The following is a 12,844-nucleotide window of genomic DNA, read 5'->3' as shown; positions in this document are numbered from 1 at the left end:
AACTACCCATACTTTGACTGTAGATTAATTCAGGAGCTTGCTGGGGGGTGGGGATGGCTCAATTTTTTACTTGCAACTCCTCAAATACCTACAGATATGGTAGATGTGGTGTGTAAAATGGGGATTAAGATTCTGAGCTCCACGTGGGACATGGACTGTTTCCAAGATCATGGGCTTTGGAGTCAGGGCTCATGAGTTCGAATCCCAGCTCTGCCACTTGTCGGCTGTGTGACTGTGGGCAAGTCACTTCACTTCTCTGTGCCTCAGTTCCCTCATCTGTAAAATGGGGATGAAGACTGTGAGCCCCACGTGGGACAACCTGATTCCTCTATGTCTACCCCAGCGCTTAGAACAGTGCTCGGCACATAGTAAGCGCTTAACAAATACCAACATTATTATTATTATTATTATTATTAACCTGTTTACCTTGTATCTACCTCAAGGCTTAGTACAGTGCCTGGCAGACAGTAAGGGCTTAACAAACCAAAAAGACTAATCAGGTACAGTTTTTCCAAAACTATCACTGAGACAGCCCAAGAAAAGGCAGACAGATCTTTGGAAGATGGCATAAATTTTTGATCATTAGCTGCAAAAAAACCTCAACCTTTCTCCACTGTACAAGCAGGCTGAGGATGTGCTGTGCCCTGGATTGGCACAAATCCCCCAGCATGCCTAAAGATTCACTCTCTTCACTTATGTGACTTCTTGCCATTAGGCCTGCCCCACATGGGCAGCAGTATGAGCAGAAGTGGGGTGAGGAAGAATCTCATTATGGCTTCTTTGCTGCAACTTCTATTACTTTCATGGCCCCCTACACTCCAAAAGGAGGTTGTGTGTCTGTTACGACCAGACCTTCAAGCATGTTCTTCCACAAAGAGAAAGAGAAGCAAAAACAGAGAAGGTAGATGGGCAGGCTCCAGAGAGAGGATGAAAAAATTGGCAGGGCTCTGAACTACCCATACTTTAAGACTGTAGGTTTATATAGGAGCTTGTTGGGGGATGGGGATGGCTCAATTTATTACTTGCAATTCTTCAAATATCAAATCTAAAATAGCCCTTTGTTTTGTGCTAAGAAGTCAAAAATTGTGTCAGAGTTCTGAAGCAATACAGTACTTTATGCAGACATTCTACCCCACCTACATGCCATTATCCTTTTTAAAAAGACCCACTCATACTTAAGAGGGCCCTTTTTTTAAAAAAAAAACTTACTGGTTTCCGAAAACTTTATTTTCAGAGGCAAAAATCTGTATATCCCAAAAAAGATACAAGAATAGGAAAATTTTGTGTACTTTCAGAAGACATTTGTTTATAAAGCCAATAAAAGTAATAATAAAGATCCTAGAGTCAGAATTTCATATCAAAAAACAGGTAGACACTAACAGGAAGAATATTTTTGAAATTAAGCATTTTGGTCACCACAAATATAAATTCAGAACATAAACCTGTAGCCTTGGTCCCAATGAGCATCCACTTGATTTTAGTTCCCTAATCAATGGTAATTATTGAGCACTTGCTGTGTGCAAGTCTAGGAGAAAAGGCCCCATGCAATTGTAAATGTTCTTTTAAAAATTCATCTGTTTTTAGTCAAATTGTTCCACATTGGGGAAAGTGGAAGGAAAGCATAAAATACTGCAGCGGCTTTCGATATCTTTTGAAGATTCTAGTGCATGACAGGGTTCTAAGTTTGAGAAGCAGCATGGCCTAGTGGCAAAAGCAAGGGCTTGGGAGCCAGAGGACGTGGGTTTAATCCCAGCTCTGCCATTTGTCAGCTCTGTCACCTTGGGCAAGTCACTTCACTTCTCTGTGCTTCAGTTACCTCATCGGTAAAATGGGGACTAAGACTGTGAGCCTCTCGTGGGACAACCTGATTACCTTGTATCTACCCCAATGCTTAGAACAGTGCTTGGCACATAGTAAGCACCTAACAAATACCATAACTCTTATTACATGGACAAAGGACATGTCTACCAACTCTATTATACTGTACTCTCCCAAGTCCTTCTTACAGTCTCAGCACACAATAAGTGCTCAATAAACACGAGTGATTTGACTTCACATTGTATTTGGGCACTGCACATTGCTCTTGGGCGCTCCATAAATACCACTTACTTCCATGGCAAGAGCAATAGGCAGAACATTACGAGCACTTAGTACATGCTTTGCACATAGCACTCAATAATACTGATTATTGCATTCTTATGTGAATGTATGCTCTGCTGAGACAACTTTGTGTATAGAGGAAATACAGACTGTTACAAGAATAAACTTTTCCAGTAATCTCTCCACTAGAATCAATGAACAGGCCAAGAAATTAGAGGTATATTTGTAAAGATCCCAAATATATAAATGACTCAAAGTTTGGCTTTGAATAATTTTTTAGTGCACAAATGGATACTTTTGCCTTTTATAAACACCTTAGAAACGTAGTCATATTACAAGATGCAAAATCTTCATTTCCCTTACTCCCACTCCCTTCTGCATCACCCCACCCTCAGTGCCATAGCGCTTATGAGCATATCCACAATTATTTTAATGTCTGTCTCATCTTAAAGACTGGGAGCTCCTTGTGGGCGGGTAACAGAGTTTAACAAATCTGTAATACTGTCTTCTCCCAAGCACTTAGTACACTGCACGCAGTAAGTGCTCAATAAATATGATTGATTAAATATGTCTGACACTATTGAAATGAATTGACATACAGTTTTATAAGAATGAAAGACCAAACAGACACTCTTACCTTGTCTCCACGTTTCACAGTATGAAGTTGTAGCCGACCTATGGCTTTCTTTGTCTCTTTTCTATAGCTCTAGGGAATAAAATCAATATGTAAATAGTTTTCTAGGCTATATTTTGAAAACAATTAAAAATAATGAATGTGTGAAAACAATTTGCATTATTCCAAATGCTAAACACAAAAAGAGAAAATTGAAATATTAACTACTTAGGAGAAATGGCCTATTTCAGTGGGAGGAAGAACTTAAAACTGAGGCATATAAAGCTTCCACTTTTTCTTAATGTAGAAATTCTCGATATAAGTAGCCTAAATATTTCACCAAATGAAATAGTAAGACTGATATCTTCAATTTTCTATGAAAGTGAAATTTTCTATGATGGAAATTTTCATTCATTCATTCAAACGTATTTATTGAGCGCTTACTGTGTGCAGAGCACTGTACTAAGCACTTGGACTGATTTTATCTTTGGCTCAGCAGAATTTTAACAAATTTACAAGTGACTCGTTTTTTTTTTTTCTTAAGGGTTCATTAAATAGCATAAGGAGTAATTGCAGTGAACGGAAATTGGGAAATCTAAATCCAAACCAAAGATGGAAATCTAACTTAAAATGGCATTTTACTACTTCTACAACTAATGATAATTGCTGTATTTTGTTAAGCACTTACTATGAGTCAGACACTGTACTAGGCACTGGGGCAAATAAGGGACAATAAGATCAGACAGAGCCCCATCCCACCTGGGGCTCCTGAAGTACAATAAACTTTTGAAAGGGAAGAACAGGTATTTAATCCCTATTTTATAGATGACAAAATTGAGGCCCAGAGAAGTTGAGTGACTTGCCCAAGGTCACACAGCAGACATGGGGTGGGGCTGGGATTAGAAACCAAATCACCCAACTACCAGGCCTATTACTCTCTTCACTAGGCCATGCTGCTTCTACTACAGGTGAAATAAAATGATGAAAAAAAAAAGAATTGAAGACAAAATTATTATAATTCAATTTGGTTACCTGACTTCCAAACTGTGATCCAGTATACAGGAAACGCTGTATATAGTAAAATATCAGCCACGCTAGCGATATGATCATCATTGTGATGAAGGCAATAGCTACAAATACAACTGACTGACCACTTATTAACTCTGGAACATGCCGTGTGCCGACTTCTATGGTCATTTTTACTGGAATGCCTCTTCGCACTGGCTCCAAAATTTCTATTCCTTTGGGATAGCCAATCATGATTACCACGGTATTTCCTGTCCCTTTAAAAAGAACCAAAGGAGAGTCAGTGTAAGAAGACTCCGTTACTGACTTTACACATAACTATTTAGTTCTTTTAAATGGCATAAAAGATCAAAGGCGGTTACACAAGATGAGTTGAAAGTACTGAATGATCACAATTCGCCAATAAGTACATTCCTCTGCGACTTTACAGAAGGGTTGAAAATACCCATCCCTCTGAGTGCTGGCTGGGTTGGAGCATACAGGCACCCCTGGTTGAGATTAGTGAAGCAGGAAGCCATAGTTCTGCTAGATTTAGCTCCTCTGCTCCCTTGATACTTCCAGTATGGGGCACACATTCATATCTGCTAATTAGATGAGAACACCCCAGACTGAGACCTTATCCAGAGGGTGGCTGTGGTACGGCGCGTAATTAATAATTTAAGCCCGTCAATGGGCAGGGATTGTCTCTATCTGTTTGCCGAATTGTACATTCCAAGCGCTTAGTACAGTGTTCTGCACATAGTAAGCGCTCAATAAATACTACTGAATGAATGAATTCCTTGCTGAGTACATTTAAAAATAATCTTGAAGAGGTTTTTATATGAGTGGCTGGAGTTGGGTTTTTTTTTTTTTAATCCCCAACCCTCTGCTGGAGCAGAGTCACTCTATTTACTACTGTGTTGAAAAGAAAGCCTAGGTAAATGCTATTGATGAGGTTTAATTTGCTAATATTGTTGATTATCTTTGAGTTTGGGCAGCCTATGCCAAACAAGAGTTTCCAGTGAAACTGAAAATTGACTCCATTTAGGTGTTTCCAATTTGCAGAACTCAATTAGTCAATCAACAGAATTTACTGAGCAGAATTTACTGAGCACTCAACTGCGTGCAGAGCACTGTACTAAATGCTTGGGAGAGTACAATACAGCAGAATTGTCAGATCCTCCCATTAGATGTTGCTGTTGAATATGTGCTAATTTAGCTGGCAGACATGCAGATGTTGCTGCTGAAGTATGATTTCCACGTAGGTATATGTGCTAATTTAGTTGGCAGACACGCTGTGTCACTGTTGCTCCACAGTCTACTGGTATCCTGCATCATCATTTCAACTGTATTGAAAGCCTCCATTTGTCCCTCCTTACTTGAGGAAATCCCACTTTGGCTTAATTTGCCTCATCTACTTGGATTTCCTGCCTTCATCCATTTTCCTCACAAGATCCTCCCATCAAAACTGTGAGATAATGAGTACTGCCTCGGGGCTGGTGAACCAACTGCATTCCAGGACTGCATTTCATCCTTGGTGATTCTATCTTGCCATTTGACTTTTAAGTATAGCTAATGGATGATGCTAATGAAACATTACCTAATCTCTTTCGAGTTATGTGTGTGATAAGGGTGTCCGGATGGACATGAGAGGCTTCCAGCTCCCAAGAAAGCTATGTTCTGCCAAAATCAGACCTGGTTCAAGAGGAAAAATAAGGGTATGGGGGAAGGAATGGGAAGTACACCATTTTTAAAACTATACTTTTTTACGGGCTAGTCTACTTCTCTCTTATTCCGCTGCATTGATGTGAGTAAAAACAGGAAGGGAATAGTTTACTGATCATGGACTGTTTTTCAGAGACCACCGTTGGCTGAACCAACTGTAAAATGGGGATTGAATACCCATTCTCCCTTCTACTTGGACTGTGAGTCCCATGTAGAACAGGCCAATGTCCCCCCTGACTGATTTGTATCCAGCCCAGCAATTAGAACAGTGCCCGTTAAGGGAAAAATAACTTGTTGGTCTATGGAACCCACTATTAGAAGCTTCATTAACTGTAAATTTTATTACTTCCACACAATCCACTTGAACTAGTAAACCATTTATGCTCTCTGATTTTTTCTAAGTGAACTTGTAGTCCTTTCAACTGGTTTTTGGCTCACTCTTGGTAAAGTAAGCCATACACCTCAACCATTTAATTTAAAGAAAAAAATGTACATTCTGGTAAGAAAAAGAATATATATTATATATTCAATAACAATAGTGGATTTGTTAAGTAGTAAGCACTGGGGTAGATGCAAGATAATCAGGTCCCACATGGGGTTTATAGTCAAAGTAGGAGGAAGACCAGATATTGAATCCCCATTTTGCAGATGAGGAAACAGTCACAGAGTTTTTTTTAATTTAAGTGCTTACTATGTGCTGAGCACTGTTCTAAGCGCTGGGGTAGATACAAGGTAATCAGGTTATCCCACGTGGGGCTCATAGTCTTCATCCCCATTTTACAGATGGGGGAACTGAGGCCCAGAGAAGTTAAGTGACTTGCCCAAAGTCACACAGCTGACAAATGGCAGAGACAGGATTCAAACCCATGACCTCTGACTCCCAAGCCCGTGCTCTTTCCACTAAGTCACCACTGCTTCTCTTAACATCTCTTGGTTCCAGAGGTGCTACGTGACTTGCCCAAGGTCACACAGCCGGTAAGTGGCTTTGAGTAGTACATGCAAAACCATGCACTACTTAACCGACATGACTATTATTTAACTACTACAAGGTAGATATATATTGAATAGTTTACTTAATATTAAATAAATTTCTTGCTTTTGATCCCCTTCAACCCTCATATGCTTTGGTCTAATACTTGCCACCCTGGCAGCATGCTACAGAAATCCACATATTCCCCCACACACACCGCGCAAAATGTTGCCCATTCAGGCATATTTTGGAGCTTAAACCTGTTTCACGCTCACAACCCACTTGCCTCCACGTTCCCAATATCATCACTGAACACACACAAAACCCCAGTCTTTTAAAGAAGCAGAGGCCTGCCAACTACATTGAAAGCATGTATACGTGAGTGAAAATCACAACAACAGCAACATCTAGCAGGAAGTGCACCAATATGAAATACCTCTGAATTCATTCAATTCTTAGTTCCAGAGGAAACTCTTGTCACAGGCTGCCCAAACTCAGATAATCAACGATATTAGCAAGTTAAGCTTCAGTGAGAAGCACTTATCCAAGTTACCATTTAAACAGCTTTGGAAGCATCAGTACATTAGTGAAGCATTAGTGGAGTTTCCCGTTGAAATAGAGATGATGAGTAAACAGCTCTTGTGGTTAGGAATGCGTATTCATTATAATATCTGAACACGCAAAAACTCAACACTTCTTTCAATTGTCTTAAATCACAGTAAAAAACACCAAATTCCAAACAATAAAAATACAGCTGAAAGGCAGTAAGGATGTTTCAACTTCCTTTCAACTTCTCAGGCAGTCTTCATCAAACACGAGTATTTCTTAATTGCCGTCTTTGTGGGGGTCAAAAAAACATCAGCTCCACGTAATTTGTACTGGCTCTTTCATCATCTACCAGTCCTATTCCTCCCTCACCAACTTCTCTTTTCCCTAGCGTTACCCCAGACATAAGCACTGACCCAAAGCACAAACATTCAGTTGTCTTATAAGCCTAGATTCTCATCAATACCAACAGTATCTGTTGAACCATTGTGTGCAGGGTCACTGTACCAATTATAATAATAATAATATAAAATAATATAATAACATTTGTTAAGTGCTTACTATATGCCAAGCACTGTACTAAGCTCTGGGGTACATAAAAGATAATCAGGTCTGAAAGGGTCCCAGTCATTCATTCAATCATATTTACTGAGTGCTTACTAAGTGCAGAATACTGTACTAAGCACTTGGGAGAGTTCAATGGAACAATAAACAGTTCCACACGGGGCTCACAATAAGTGGGAGGGGGAACAGGTATTGAATCCCCATTTTACAAATGAGGAAACAGGCACAGAGACGTATAGTGACTTGTCCAAGGTGTCAGAGCTGGGCTTAGAAACTAGGTTCTCTGATTTCCAGGCCTGTGCCCTTTCCACTAGGCCTCTTGGAGATGTATACAAGAAGTAAACGGCATGCTCTCTGTCCTCAAGAAATATACAGTTGAAACTTCTCTTATACTCTCGGCTCACTAATACTGGATGCAAAAATGAAGAGAAATGACAAAATATTTTAAATTTATTTGAGGCCAGATGCTTGAGTCTCATTAGAATATTAGAAAAGATATCCAAGCAGTTCAGTAGGGTGGCGACTGATTCAAGGACCAGGAATTAAGAATAAACAAGCTCATCTTCTAAACGCAGAGACAGAGTCGAGAGGGCAAAGTGAGCCCTATTTGATTTCCATAGGGCTGACAACTTGGGAAACATGGCTGGTAGACGAATACCGATCAATAAATGGTACTTACTATGCGCAGAGCACTGTACTAAGTGCTTAGGAGAGTACAATAATAATAATGATGATGGTGGCGTTTGTTAAGTGCCAGCATTCAGTTAGGGTGGACACAAGCAAATCGAGTTGGACACAGTTCCTGACCCCATGTGGGGTTCAGTGTCTCAATCCCCATTTTACAGATGAGGTAACTAAGGCCCAGAGAACGGAAGTGACTTGCTCAAGTTCACACAGCAGACAAGTGGTGGAGTTGGCATTAGAACCCATGACTTTCTGACTCCCAGGACCATGCTTTAACTACTATGCCATGACTAACTTCCTCTCCATCCAGACCCCAAACACCCTGTCTGCTCATTGTGGGCAGGGAACGTGTCCACCAGCTTTTATACAGTACTTTCCCCAAGAGTTTAGTACAGTGCTCTGCACACAGTAAGTACTCAATAGATATGACTGATTAAAAGTGGGCTTGAACTAGCCTCCAGAAGCCTCTTTTACTTATTTCATTAAAAAGGATATCACAAAATATAGGTATAACAAAGAAACTGGACAACTACTATTTTTCCAAATTCTCCCTTTGGTCCATCCTTTCAGCTGATTGGGGGGGGATTTTCTGATTTGGTCCATCCTCACCACAGTGTGGAGGGTTGGGAGAGAAAGCTGCAGAGGGAAAGGTGCTCCTCAGGGGATAACTTTGCTGGTATCATTAATTAGTTATGTAATTTATTAAGCATTTAGTGTAAATCTGCCAAACTCTGTGCTAAGAGCTTTTGGTAGATATAAGTCTAACGGTGCAAAAAAACTCAACTTTAAAAAACTCAACAACTTTACAGGAAGCTGACATAACCACCAAGCCAAGGCTCAATCCCTTTCAATCATGCTACACATTTGGTCTGCAGAATGTACACTCATTTTGAGAAGAGCCACGAACCATGCTTTCTGAGGCGAGAAGTGCCTTTCCAGGGTGGTCATGCCCCTCTGAGCCCTAAGTGCTCTTACTGCTAACGCTCAGGGGTGACTCTGCTTTAAGTTTACAACTGCAGAAATAAAATGAGTGAAGAAACTGTGAAATAAGTCACGAACAATAGCACGAGAGAAAGCAGAAAGTACGACGCTAAAGCAGACTCTAGAATGGATTGATTTGAAATCAGGAATGAATGAATGAATGAATCAGAATGAAGCAAACCTGAATGCCTATATCCAGTCACACTTCACCCACCCTTACACATACACTCCTTCCATCTCTCCAAGAGGACCTCTCTAGTCCTCTTTGTCTCTCAAAGCACCCCAAGAGAGAGAAGTTTTATGAAGAGGGGTTGCGATGCCCTCGGTTGCAGGGCTCCCTTAGCACAGGGAGTGCATAAGCAGGGCCTCCACCATGAGCTACTCAGGGTCACCGGGATGACACCAAGGCATACATCCAAGGCTGATCCTGGCTACGGGGCATTTCTATTTTAGTGCACTCTCCCAAGCACTTAGCACAGGGCTCTGCACACGGGAAGTGGCTGGATAAGTACAACAATGGGTGAAAATGCTAACGGACAAACGCTGTGGGAGAGGAACTGATTATTTTCACTTCGGTTCAAGGGGCTCTGGGGCATTCCTTGTCCCGAACTCCATTCCCCAAAGTGAGGAGAGGAAGAAGGCCGGCACAGAGCTCCGAGGATTCAACCTCCCGGTGAGGAATGCGGGTGTAGGAGCCCCGGGGGGGGGGGGGGGGGGGGGGGCGGACCCCCAAATCCAGGAGCTCAGAAGCAGAGAGGAGGAGGAGAGGGAGGAAGGGAGCACAGAGGACGAAGAGAGGAGGGAGGGAGGAGAGAGGAGGAAGGGAGCATAAAGGAGGGAGGAAGGGAGTGGAGAGGGAGAAAGGAACAAAGAGAAGGGAGAAGAGGGAGGAAGGGGGCAGAGAGAAAGGAGGAAGGGAGTGGAGAGGGAAAAAGGGAACAGAGAGAAGGGAGAAGAGGGAAGAAGGGAGCAGAGAGGGAGAAAGGGAACAGAGAGAGGGAAAAAGGGAGCAGAGAGAAAGGAGGAAGGGAGCAGAGAGAAGGGAGAAGAGGGAGGAAGGGAGCAGAAAGAAGGAGGGAGAGAGAAGAAAGGAGCAGAAAGAAGGGAGGAGAGGGAGGAAGGGAAAGAAAAGGAGTGGGCAGGGAGTGGAAGGCGGGGTGAAGGAGAAAGAAGGGAGGAAGGAGGATTAATGTCTAACTCTTCCAGGCTACGCCCGATTTAGGCTGGGGACGTGTCTCCTAACTGTTGTAGGGTACCGTCTGTCCCAAGCGCTTAGTATAGCGCTCCTCACAGGGTATTACCGCGCTCAGTAAACAAGATTGATTGACGGTGAGCTCGTGGCGGGGAGGGAACGTGTCTACCAACTCTGGGGCACCGGAGTCTCCCAAGAGCTCAGTGCGGGGCTCTGCGCCCAGTAAGCAGTGTGGCCTAGTGGCAAGAGCCCGGGCTGGGGAGTCGGAAGACCTGGGTTCTAATCCCGCTTCCGCCACTTGTCTGCTGTGTGGCCTTGGGCAAGCCACTTCACTCCTCTGGGCCTCAGTTACCTCGTCTGTAAAATGGGGATTAAAAGAGTGAGCCCCACATGGGACAATTAAGCGGTTGGGAAATACCACAGGCTGAGGGGCTGCAAGTCGGAAGGGGAGAGGGCAGGCTTCCGTGGGACAACCTGATTACCCTGTATCTACCCCAGCACTTAGAACAGTGCTCTGCACCTATTGTTATTGTTGTCCATCCCCTCGTGGCTCTGTGGAAGGAGCCCGGGCTTGGGAGTCAGAGGTCATGGGTTCGAATCCCGGCTCCGCCACTTGCCAGCTGGGTGCCTGTGGGCAAGTCATTTCACTTCTCTGGGCCTCAGTGACCTCATCTGTAAAATAGGAACTAAGACTGTGAGCCTCCCGTGGGACAACCTCATTACCCTGGATCTACCCCAGCGCTTAAAACAGTGCTCTGCACCTAGTAAGCGCTTAACAAATACCAACATAGTGGCAAGAGCCCGGGCTTGGGAGTCAGAGGTCATGGGTTCGAATCCCGGCTCCGCCACTTGCCAGCTGGGTGACCGTGGGCAACTCACTTCACTTCTCTGGGCCTCAGTGACCTCTTCTGTAAAATAGGAACTAAGACAGTGAGCCTCCCGTGAGACAACCTCATTACCCTGGATCTCCCCCAGCGCTTCGAACCACCTAGTAAGCGCTTAACAAATACCAACATAGTGGCAAGAGCCCGGACTTAATAATGTTGGTATTTGTTAAGCGCTTACTATGTGCAGAGCACTGTTCTCAGCGCTGGGGTAGACGCAGGGGAATCAGGTTGTGATTCCTGTGATGATACAGTGATAGTGACCTCATCTGTAAAATGGGGATTGATTGTGAGCCCCGCGTGGGACAACCTGATGACCTTGTATCCCCCAGCGCTGAGACCAGTGCTCTGCACATAGTAAGCGCTCAACAGACACCAACATTATTATTATTGTTAACTATTACCCTCCAAGCGCTTAGTCCAGTGCCGGGCGCACGACTTACCGAGGTGGGACATGGAGCTGGTGGCGTTGCCGTAGCGGAGCTCGTTGTAGATGACCACGGCCGAGGCGTTCCTCCGGGCGGCGTTGAGGACCTTGTCCTTGAAGGTGCAGCCGCCCCGGGCGACCAGGGCGATCCAGGGCTCGGCGGCCCCGCCGAGAGGGGGCACGTAGTAGTGGGTGTCCCGGGCGCAGCCCTCCATGCGGCGGGCCGGGGAGCGCGGGATGCCCACCAGGCCCCGCAGGCCCTCCTTGGGCGAGCTGTCCCCGTAGCGGCCGCCCTGGCCCGAGCCCTCGCCGCCGCCGCTCCGCACCGTGCGGTTGGTCCGGGGGTCCGTGTACTCCGTGCTCACCAAGGCCGAGTACCACTCCGGCGCCCGGCCCCGCCCGCCCGGCGCGCACAGGGCCAGGGCCAGGACCGCCAGGGCTCCGACCCGCGCCATGGGCAGGACCGGCAGGACCGGCAGGACCGGCGGTCGACCAGCCCGCCCGATGGCGGCCGCCGGCGCAGCGGCACCACCCACCACCGCCAGGGGGCGGAACGGGGCGGGGCGGGGCGGGGCGGGCACAAAGGGGGAAAAGGCGGGTCTTCCCCCTACCCGGCCCCTCTCCACCGGCCCGCAGGCGGACGAGCCCACGGAGCGGGGCGGGGAAGGCGGGAGAGACTGCGGGAGGCCGGCCCCGTGGGAGGGGGTCTTCTTCTTCACCGACACGCGGCCGAGCGTTCCGCGGGCCGCGGGCGGCTTCGTGGGGGCTGGGCGGAGGATGTCGCCTACTGATCGGGCTGATCGGGCGGGTCTTCTTCCCCGCCCCCTCCCCCCCTCCCCCGCTCCGCCATCCTCGATGGTTGAACCGCCGCCCCCGCCCTCGCGGACCTCCGCTGCCTCGGCCGCCCGGCTGGGATCGGGCCAGCAGGAGAATCGACCAATCGGCTTAGCACAGCGCTCGTTCGGTCGTTCACTCACTCACTCACTCACTCACTCACTCACTCACTCACTCACTCACTCACTCACTCGTTCATTTATTCATTCACTCATTTATTTACTCATTTATTCGCTCACTCATTCATTTATTCATGCATTCACTCACGCATTCATTCACTCATTTTTTTACTCATTCACTCACTCACTCATTCATTTAT

General features: G+C 45.4%; 1 protein-coding gene across 3 annotated transcripts in view; it reads right to left on the bottom strand.

The window, feature by feature from the left end:
- RNF149 (ring finger protein 149) overlaps positions 1-12,209 on the bottom strand; it is a 35,644-nt gene extending 23,435 nt beyond the window's left edge. For all 3 annotated transcript variants that reach the window (XR_003756948.2, XM_007666535.3, XM_029058409.2), the window contains exons 1-3: positions 11,708-12,209; positions 3,746-3,996; positions 2,738-2,806 (exon numbers count right to left, since the gene is read on the bottom strand). Coding sequence is in view for 2 of the 3 variants with exons in the window: in XM_007666535.3 (XP_007664725.1) it covers positions 2,738-2,806; positions 3,746-3,996; positions 11,708-12,146 (759 nt within the window). In the remaining variant the exon portion in view is untranslated. The remainder of the gene's footprint in view (positions 1-2,737; positions 2,807-3,745; positions 3,997-11,707) is intronic.
- Positions 12,210-12,844: the final 635 nt, after the last annotated feature.

The sequence above is a fragment of the Ornithorhynchus anatinus genome, chromosome 2 (assembly GCF_004115215.2).
Source record: "Ornithorhynchus anatinus isolate Pmale09 chromosome 2, mOrnAna1.pri.v4, whole genome shotgun sequence".
Taxonomy (NCBI): domain Eukaryota; kingdom Metazoa; phylum Chordata; class Mammalia; order Monotremata; family Ornithorhynchidae; genus Ornithorhynchus; species Ornithorhynchus anatinus.
The sequence above is the reverse complement of the archived record's forward strand: the minus strand, read 5'-3'. Positions and strand labels throughout refer to the sequence as shown.